The following is a 10,537-nucleotide window of genomic DNA, read 5'->3' as shown; positions in this document are numbered from 1 at the left end:
CAGAAAGTGCCCAACAGTTACCTCAGCTTCACTATAATGTTAAAATCCCCCTCTGAATATTCATCCCAAGCTCTAATAAAAGGAGCCGCCCATGCCTTTGGAATTATTTCCATGATCTCCTTATTTGTACGAATGCAGATGACATTGAGAGGCAACTCCACATGGTGTAGTCTTTGTCTGTAACTCACAACGGAGGGGACTCACTTTGGTCTGGTATCATGACCAGAGTGAATCAGATGAGGAGCTAGAGCCTTTCATTCAGTAACTACTTATTACTCATCTACTACCTGCCAAGCACTAAGCTAGGTGCTGGGGAAAGAGACAGTCTCTGACCTCATGAAGCTTACTTTCCGATGGAGGAGGCAGACAGAAATCAAGTAAGCCAGCAAATATATAACTGTGTGTTTTGACAGGAACCACGAAGGAGTATAGGATGGTAGGAGAGACAAATATGGAGGGACCTGTTAGGACCTCTGGTTCCAGCCCTGCCCTGGGGAACCCAGACCAATCAGAAGGCCTGGCATTGCAGGGGACCAAGGCTATTTCCCATCTGCCTTCAGCTCTGCTACGGCTCTTGGCATGACCTCGGCCACACAGACATCACAGGGCCAGGGCTCCAATGGCTAACAGGTCATCAGCCTCGCTCAGGCTGCTGCGCGCCCCCCCCACCCCTTCGCAGAAGGGCTTGCCTTGCTGCTGGCCATTGAGGCTGCAGACTACGCTGCTGAGAGCCTCACTCTGAGTTCTGAGGTACGTGGAGTTGAAAATCCACGTCAACAGAGAGTTGCTAAGAATCTACTATGTTCACATCCATTAGGATGACCATTATGGAAACAAAACCAAACCAAACCAGAAAATAAGTGTTTGTCGAGGATGTGGAGAAATTGGAACCCTGAACATTGCTGGTGGGAATGCTAGTAAAATCATGCCGTCAGTATGGAAAGCAGTGTAGTGGTGGCTCAAAACATTAAACACAGCATTACCACACGACCCAGAAATTCCAATTTGGGCTTTATGCCCAAAAGAATGGAGAGCAGGAACTCAAAAACAGTATTTGTACACCCACGTTCAGAGCTTCATTACTCACGGTAGCCAAAAGGTGAAGCAACTCAAGTGCCCACTGATGGATGAATGGATAAACAAAATGTGGCGTATACATACAGCCTTACCAAAAGAAAAAATTCGGACACCTGCTACAACACAGATGAACCCTGAGGACATTAGGCCAAGTGAAATAAGCCAGCCACAAATGGACAAATATCGAATGATTTCACTCACATGAGGTACCCGGGTAGTCAAATTCACAGAGACAGAAAATAGAATGATAGTTGCCTGGGGCTGGGGTGGGGGTGGGGGATGAGGAATTATTATTTAATGAGTATAGAGCTTCAGTTTGGGAAGATGAGAAAGTTCTGGGGACTGAAGATGGTGATGATAGCACAAGGACATGAATGTACTTAATGCTACTAAACTGTATACTTAAAAATGGTTACAGTGGTAATGTTTATGCTATATACATTTAACCACAATTAAAACAACAGCAACAACAAAGAACCTATCATGGGCCTGCTCAAGAAGTTACAATGCGCGCTCAGGGAATCAGACATTGGCTCTGCCTTCCACCTGCTTGTACGGCACAGCTACCAAGCAGCCCATTTCTTTTTTTTTTTTAATATTTTATTTATTTATTCATGAGAGTCAGAGAGAGAGAGAGAGGCAGAGGCAGAGGGAGAAGCAGGCTCCCTGCCTAGCAGGGAGCCCGATGCGGGACTTGATCCCAGGACCCTGGGATCATGACCTGAGCAGAAGGCAGACGCTTAACCATCTGAGCCACCCCGGCGCCCCCAAGCATCCCATTTCTTCATCTAAGCCTGGGCCACCCCTCAGATGGCCCCCAGGGTTTTGTATGCCCCGCCCCAGCAGTGGGGTGGGGGAAGGAGTGGGGACATAAAAAGGGGAGGAAGCTAGTGTTTGCCATACAACTACAGATGGTCCCTGCCTTGGGATGGTACAACTTAATTTTTCAACTTTATGATGGTGCAAAAGCAATTTGCATTCAGTGGAAACGTACTTTGAAATTTGAATTTGGATGTTTTCCTGGGCTAGCGCTCTGCAGGACACTACTCTCACGGTGCTGGGCAGGGGCAGGGAGGGGCAGGGAGCACGGCTGCCAATCACGCACACAATCACAAGCGCAAACAACTGATACACTTAACAACCATTCTGCACCCAGCCAGCCATTCTGTTTTGCACTTTCACTACAGTATTCAATAAATTACATGAGATATTCGATACTTTATTATAAAGCAGGCTTTGTGGTGGATGATTTTGTCCAGATGATGTAGGCCAATGTGTTTTAAGTATGTTCAAGTTAGGCTGGGCTAAGCTATGATGTTCTGTAGGTGAGGTGTATTGAATGCGTTTGCAACTTACCATGGGTTTATTGGGATGTAACCCCATCATAAGTCAAAGAAGATCTGTATTATGTGCCAGACACTATGATAGTATTTTAAATATTTACTCATTGTCGATCCTTATGATGTCCCTGTGAGGTACGTATCGTTCTCCTCATTTTATAGTTGAAGAAATAAAGGCTCAGAAATATAGTTATCAAAAATATTTAGCTCCCAATGATACACCCAAGAGTGAAACTTGGTCTGCCCAGTCCAAAGCTTATCACTTTACGTGTATTGTGTTGATTACAGAAAGAAGGGGGCTCTTTTAGGGGATGGAGTGGGGTTGGTCAGATAGTAACTTCAAGATGGCAAAGCAGCAAATGCCCCAGCTGCAGGGAGCTGGACCAGGTAGTTCATGGTCTAGGCCCTCAAAGCTCAGCTCGTGTAGTAGAGGCATCTGGGATACCTGTCTTGTGAGTCTGTATCCCTTGGCACAGCTGATTAGACCAGGGGTGAACACCTGCCCAAAACTGAGCCAACTGGTATCTTTCCCTCAAAGAAGAGACACTGAGGCTGTAGCAGATATAGAACGCAGACCAAGTCACCTCCACAGTAACCCAAAGCCCCATGCACACTGCCAATAGCAGAGCAGCAGGACTAAGAGATTCCACGAAGGCAGCCAGTGCACAGAGAGAAAACGGACGTCATGCACAGGGAGGAAGAAGGGCATGACGTCCCGTAGTCTTTGGGGAAGTGAGAGTGAACGCCACCCTGCTTGACACAATTCTGGCTCCTGTGAAGCCCATGATTTAGATTCTGGAAGATTTCTCTCTAGATTTGGGGAAAAAACAAAAAGACAAAACCACACTTTATTTGAGCAAGCTTGAGGGTATGTGTTCCCTGCAATTAAGCAGTTGCCGGCCATGACACCTTATCTTTCAGGCAGGCCAACCGGGTAGGGAGAGAAGGACCTTATGTGAATGAGGCCACCGCTCAGCTTGGTTAGAAATGCTCCCTGTTGGCTTTTGGGAAAACAGCAAAATTTTTCTTCCCTGTCACTTACTATTTCTATGCCCTTCTCTCCCTCCATGGGCACCCTCCCTCCTGTCTCAGGTAGCTCCTGTTATGCTGGCCCCCTGCAGAGCCACCCCCCGCCCCCAGCCCTGTACTCACCTGCAGGGTGAACACCCTGGCTGGGAGGAAGGCAGTGTGAGTCCCATTTCACAGAAGAGTGTGAGGAAGGATGGCCCAATGAGCCTGCCCAGTGTGGTTTTCTTACTCATTTAATTCAGTCAGATTGCTTTCTCAGTATCTTTTATGTTAATTCCTTCCTTCTCATTCTAGCCCTGGGATAAACTCCCTCTGCCCTGCAAAGCATTTACCTCAACCAGTAAACCTTCTCTTTAGTCACCCTCGCTAGTACTAATAACCTGTCCACAATGCTGCCTAATGTCTCCCCACTGGTTTATGAGTAAAGCGCCATCCCTAACCACACTGGATTACCCTCTGTCAACCTCATCACACAAGCCCATGGCTCCCTGGCGTTTCTGTGCTGTTTCAGAGCCTGGCATGTCTTCCTTCTCATCATTTCTGTCAAATTTCTTCATCCTTTAAGACCGAATCAAGTGATACTTCCCCACAGAGATTATTCTGCTTCTGTCTGCTCTTACATTGTAATTCCATACATCTGTTCTGGTTTGTTTCTCATTCTTGTGTTCTAACTAGTTGATTTCCTAGGCCTAGGAGACCAAACCACGCTATGTATATTTTTCTAGATTTATTCCTCACATACTGTCTGGTGCTTGTAGATCTCCATAAAAGCAAATGTTATCAAATGGGGAAAGAAGTTTAGGGGTTCCCATGTGCAATTTCACATGTATATTCATCTAATCCTCAAACAACCCTGTAAGGTAGATGTTAGTAAGAACACCTAAGCTGAAAATTTTAATTCATTTGCCCATGAACACATAGGAAGTAAAGGATGGGAAATGGGATTTTTATTCAGGCCTCCCTGGCTCCAAAGCCCAGGGCCTTTGCACTCTAATGCCCAATAGCTTTGCCACCAAACACCTAATGCTAAGTTAGCTGATAAAGCTTAAGGTACCAGTTGTCCAAGCAGCTGTTTCTGAGTGTTTGGAGCCACTCACAGCACACCCCTACTCAACAGGACAGTTGTTCTATAGATATTACACCAAGGATAGGTGACCTTTGCCATGTCATGGCACATGCATTATTCATTATAGGCCACTGAACAGTTCATGTATGAATTTTCACCATAAAATCTTAACAGCTTCACATTTTCCGTGCAGCATCAAGAATGCAGAAAGTAGGGGCGCCTGGGTGGCTCAGTCGTTGGGTATCTGCCTTTGGCTCAGGTCATGGTCCCAGGGTCCTGGGATCGAGCCCCTCATCGGGCTCCCTGCTCGGCGGGAAGCCTGCTTCTCCCTCTCCCACTCCCCCTGCTTGTGTTCCCTCTCTCGCTGTATCTCTGTCAAATAAATAAATAAAATCGTTAAAAAAAAAAAAAAGAATGCAAAAAGTACTACAACACCGATTTGTCCCTGGGTAACAGGTGCTAGGAATTGATTATGCTCAGTGTTCAGGAATGTGCAGGGCTGCCTGGTAGGCTCAGTTGGAAGAGCATGTGACTCTTGATCTCAGGGTCATGAGTTTGAGCCCCATGCTGGGTGTAGAGCTTACTAAACTTAAAAAAAAAAAAAAAAAGGAATGTGTGAAGTGACCCTTTGCCAAGCTTCATCCACAAAGCACCTTCGGGAATATTAAGTTTAATTCTTTCTGAAGGAAGGGAGATTGGCAGACTTCTTGGTCCCCTTCAGGACCAAGAATCAATGACTTTATTGCACTAAGCTGTCTCAAATCTCCTGCCAGCTCTGCTTCCATGGTCAACATCTAAAATGTATGCTCACCATCGACGATATGCTAGGGGTTGGAGAGGATATAAAAATCTCATTCCTTTTTGGCAGGGCCAAATCCCATGGGGATGGAGAAACTCACCAGTAAACCCAAACGAGCAAATACCAGCAACTTTGGGTATGCCTTGAGGGCATGCATGTATGTAAGAGATGTTGTAGGAGAGGGGAAGAAAAACAAACCACATTCATTCATTTTTAAAAGGCACCTGTGGTTTTGTAAATGACTGAGAGCCTGTAAAATGTGCCTTTGGGAAGTATACCTCTGAGAGTTCCCATGCTTCATTCAACAGAGTGGGGCCACTTTCCTTAGGTGGTGATTCTCCAAGCTCTGTACTCCCGGAAGTGAGGGAAACGACTCAGTAGATTAAACACTTCTGCTTTCTTGAGTGTTTAGTAAATGCAGGACAGTGGTTCTATGGGAGTATCAGCATGGCATGATTGTTAGTTGAGCCTGTGGGAATCTTCTTGACTAGTCCTATGGTGTATCTGGATAAACCAAGTCACCATGTGGGCTGCTCCCCAGATGCCTTCACAGATGACAGTGAATGAGACCCATTGGATCTTTCCCCCATCATGCTTCATCCTTCTTAAATGGAATTCCATAGCTTTTCTGCTTATTTAAAAGGTTATTTTAAAAAATCTAACTGTAAATTTTCAAATAGCAAACTGCTTTTTTGCTTAAAATAGTCAGAAAATTCTCTATTGCATAAATCCCAGCCTTGGGATATCTCTACAGATCTACTCCCTTTCAGATAAGCCATTAAAACTCCATTTTTTTTTTTTTTAAAGATTTTATTTATTTATTTGACAGAGAGAGACACAGCGAGAGAGGGAACACAAGCAGGGGGAGTTGGAGGAGAAGCAGGCTTCCCACCGAGCAGGGAGCCCGATGTGGAGCTCGATCCCAGGACCCTGGGATCATGACCCGAGCCGAAGGCAGTCGCTTAACGACTGAGCCACCCAGGCGCCCAAAACTCCATTTTTTAAAAGAAGAAAAATAAAGCATTCTCAGAGAGGTCAAGTGGCTTCCTTAAGACTACAAAGTTGATAAACTCTTTAAAAGGAGGTCCTAGAAATATCTAGGATTTCACTCCAAAAACAAGTCCAAATGAAATAACAGGTATCTGGAAAAATAGGTAATAATGTGACAATTATTTGGTGACCATCTGAATAATAGCCCTTTCGCAAGTCAATGATCTACACAAGACCAGAACAGAAAATTCTGGCTGATGAAATGGACAATATCATAAGGATGGAATGAGAAAAATACCATCGTTGCAACAACTATGCACCCTAGGAGCTGGATGTTTCATATGAATGCAATGTTGTCACATTGTAAAAGCATAGCAATATTAAGGACTGCAAGAAAATTTCCTCTCCATCAATCTAATGCTAAGAGATTTGACACCAAAGCAAGAGTTGAGCCAAAGGGAAAATGGAAATCCATGGCAATAACCAGCAAAACCATCTTTAAGAGAAAAAAGAAAAAAGCCAAAAACCAAAAAACAACACAACACAAAAAGGCAACAACAACAAAAAGAATCTGTCCTTCAGAAATGCACACACTCACAAAGATACGCACTGTGAGAGCAAGTCCACTGCAGCAGGAACACGGCTAATGAGGAGCTGTGGTAACAACTCACATGTCGGTAGCAAAAAGTCAAGAAGAATCCAAATCAAACCTTTCTGACTAGTTATTCCTAGGTAGTAAGAGTGGCTTGAAAGAAAGAATAGGAGGAATGTGGTGAGGATTTTTACTTTTGAGTTGTATAATCCCTTCTGGATTGTTTGTTTTGTTCTTACATTGCATTATTTTTTTATTTAAAAATGTCTTAAATATTACTTTTAAACAAATTTTAAGCCTGATGTGTTGGAGGCATCATGATGTCTTGGAGTTGAGGGAAGCTGCAGGCATCTCAGCCAGATTCAGCTTCACAGCCTGGCTGTCTGCATGGAACTCAAGAGAGAATGGCCACCTCTAGCTTGCAAGTGCTCTGGCCTTAGGAGCTAGCTTCCAGAAGCTGGTGCGCCCCAGTGATGTGAAAAATCAAATAAGATTCATGGTTTTCATAATCTACTCCTGCACTGCGAAACATCCATGACGTTGTCTCAATAGGGACTCCAGTAACTCCCAAATCCTCCCGGTTCCTACCAGGTGCTAAGTTCGGTAGTCAACCTCAGGAGAGCCTGGAACACAAAAGACTGAGGTGAACTCTAAACCAGTTGGTTGGTAGGGCAGCACATTCTCTACTACAGCGTAACTACAGTCTCACGGGGCCTCAGGGTCTATGCAGTCATCACCCCCAACACCCATCACTGGGACATTCTTCCTACCATCTTGGAGTTGGAGGAGAATTGGTTTTTGCCCTGACCTTGCCATTTTATGTACTCAAAGGTTAGTATTTTACACATTTCAGTAAACATGGGGGCTTTCTTTGATCTTCTCTTAGGGCCTTCTACCTCTTACTCTCCACACTTCACCCCTCCACACCATACCGTGAGGCGCATCCAGCTCTACTCCCTGCTCCCTCGGAGAGACATATCACTGTAATAAGCATCCTTAGTTCTGTCAGCACTTAATGTTACTTAATTATACACAGTGTCAAAACTGGGAGGCACACCTGGAAAGGGTTTGCCGGGCACCAGTGTTTAAAACTATGAAAGAGATTGAGAGCAAGAAATAGGCCATTTCTGTTCCAGTATCTGCTCCAGTACCTGAGGCTCTGCCTTCCACATCTTGGTGAGAGCAATACATGGAACTATAAAATGATAAAATTTTGTAGCCAGAAGGAACCTCGAGGAGATCAGTTTCCTTCATTCCACAGCTCAGAAATCGGAGGCCTGGGTGGTAAATCTGGGTCATTTAGTAAATATCAGCCAGAGTCTGGGCTTTCCTACTCAGAGCTCAGAGTTGTTTCTGCTGTCAGGTTGCTTGTCAGACGAATGACTGCCCGACTTTACCACCCAGTTTGCACAACCAAAGGAGACTGGAAGAGAGACTCAAGTTTAAATGATCTAGTAAATATAATTATTTGGAGAGACTACATTTGCCCAATTTAACTGAAGTTTTCCACTTTCCACTGAGTTTTTATGTTGATAGCCTCAGGCATATTTTTAGTCATTTGAAAGTTTTGACCAATGCTGAATATACATTGAAGACAAAATATAAGTCAGATTTCAATCCAGTATTAAGTTCTAATTCCTCTATAATCTGTATGACTTGCCTCAAATAATGACATCACCAGGTTGAACCCAATATATTTTTACATGTCAATGGTGAAGGTACAAACTTTTCATGTTATGTCCCTATTATGCAATTACTTCAAGGATAAACAAAAGACTTAAAAGCAACTAATGCGTGCAAGGGAACATTGTAATAACATGACTACGTGATATTCACCAACCAGATTCTCAAATCACATTGTCTTTTAAGAACTGAACTTTTGCCCTCTAATCTTTTCTTTTTTTAACTAAACAACCATCTGACAGCTTTGGGTTTCATTTCTTTCATTTTCTTGCTCGTAGAGAAAGTTTTGATAAGAGAAATAGATAAAATAGACAAAAGAAAGCAGAAAGGCATAGATATATCAGAAACTGGAAGGGAGAAGTAGTTGGTTCCTGGAGGAAGAGAGAAACGTTGGAGGTGTGGTCAGAGGCGTGGTCAGGAACCCCTTGCCCATCAAGGCTCCTACTTTCTCTGTCTTCCCCTCTGGCTCTCATCCCTCCTGCCAGAGGTGAGCTGGCCATCTACCAGTGACCTTGAACAAACAGAAAATGATAAAGCTCCGAAACTCAGATTTAGACACATCTCCCAGGCCAAAACTGGGATCACTTACAATGCCTGGGAGTAAGCCGTCACAACTAGCCACTCCTGTCCTCCACTGCAATCCAGTGTCATAAAAGAATACACTTTTGGGAATTACAGTAGGCCTTGTAAAGATGATCTAATCTAAACCCTCCTCACTGTTTTTACAGAAAAGAGAACTGACATCCAGAGAAATGAGGTCACTTGCCCAAGGTTATTCAGCAAGACCAAAGTAGATGACCAAACCACAGACTTGCTTTGTTTGGAGCTCTTTCCTCTATGAGCAACTTAAAAGCTACGGAACACACACTCTCCAAGTTGGAGAGATGAAGAACAATTACAAAACGGCACAAAACAACATGAAAATAAACTAATCCGAAATAATAACCTCACCCCAGCTCCCAGAAATCCGGTGAGGGAGCGGCAATGAGTGGGCTGTTTTATGGAGTAATGGTACCTGGAACAACGCAACTGCACTTTTCCCTCTGTCACCCATTTCTTGAAAAGAGAGACAATAAAAATGCATACAAAACTGCCGAAACTTACTTTGAACCAACACAGGCCTTTTTGAGACTGAAAACTTGGGGATCAACAAATTTTTCCCTACACGGGCTTACAGAAATCACATTATTAAAGTTAAAACTTCCGGTCATTCAATGCGTCTCAAAACCCTGGGGGAAAATGAAATGCCTTCCACGGAAATGGGTCCTCTCCCCTCACCTGCACAGGTAAAAGCCAGAGAGGCTTCGCTTTAGTGTCAAAGGTGTGACCCACGAGGCTTCACATTCCACAACAGGACCTGAGCAAAAGAAGAAAACTTTCCTTACCCTTAAAAACCACAGAAACGATGGGATCCGGTTTCCCAAATTTCGTTTTAGGGATATTGCTGGCAGATTCCACTATCACCCGAAGCATGGCTCTTCCTGGGCAGAAAGCAAGTTCCAGCAAACGGAGTTGAGCCGGGTCTGCGCTGGGGCTCCGGGCGCGCCGCACCGCAGGGGGAGGGCGTGGTGGTTGCGGGGGGGTGGGGGGGGCGGTGAAGAAGGCAGATTTCTCCAGTCCCGAGCGCAGGGGGAAAGGCAAATGGGTGGATCTCTGACGGATCCTGTACTGAAGGCTAAGTGTAAACTGACACCCCAACTCCCGAGGCCCCCGCCTGCGGCACCCGCTTAAGAATTGAGAAATGTGGAAGCGAAAAGGACCAAACCTCAACTAAAAATAATTATGTGCAACAAATGAAACCGAAGTGGGTTGGCGCTAATAAATGCGGCCAGGTCAGGAGACCACCAGGACACTGCTGCCTTTTAGCCAAAAATCGTGAAGCCGAATTGATTGGTTTTCAGCCTCCCCTTTTCATTCTTTTCTGAGCTTCATGGAGTTTTAAAACTTTAATTAGGTATTTT

At 44.6% G+C, this 10,537-nt stretch overlaps 1 protein-coding gene across 1 annotated transcript in view; it reads right to left on the bottom strand.

Annotated features, from left to right (window-relative positions):
- MYOF (myoferlin) overlaps nt 1-10,207 on the bottom strand; it is a 148,472-nt gene extending 138,265 nt beyond the window's left edge. Inside the window, exon 1 of the mRNA XM_081823080.1 lies at nt 9,962-10,207. Within this exon, the coding sequence (XP_081679206.1) occupies nt 9,962-10,049 (88 nt within the window). The 5' untranslated portion in view covers nt 10,050-10,207. The remainder of the gene's footprint in view (nt 1-9,961) is intronic.
- Between the last annotated feature and the right edge of the window lie 330 nt (nt 10,208-10,537).

This window comes from Leptonychotes weddellii, chromosome 6 (assembly GCF_054177405.1).
Source record: "Leptonychotes weddellii isolate Sample4059 chromosome 6, ASM5417740v2, whole genome shotgun sequence".
Classification (NCBI taxonomy): domain Eukaryota; kingdom Metazoa; phylum Chordata; class Mammalia; order Carnivora; family Phocidae; genus Leptonychotes; species Leptonychotes weddellii.
Note: the sequence above shows the minus strand (reverse complement) of the source record. Positions and strands in the feature narration are given on the sequence as shown.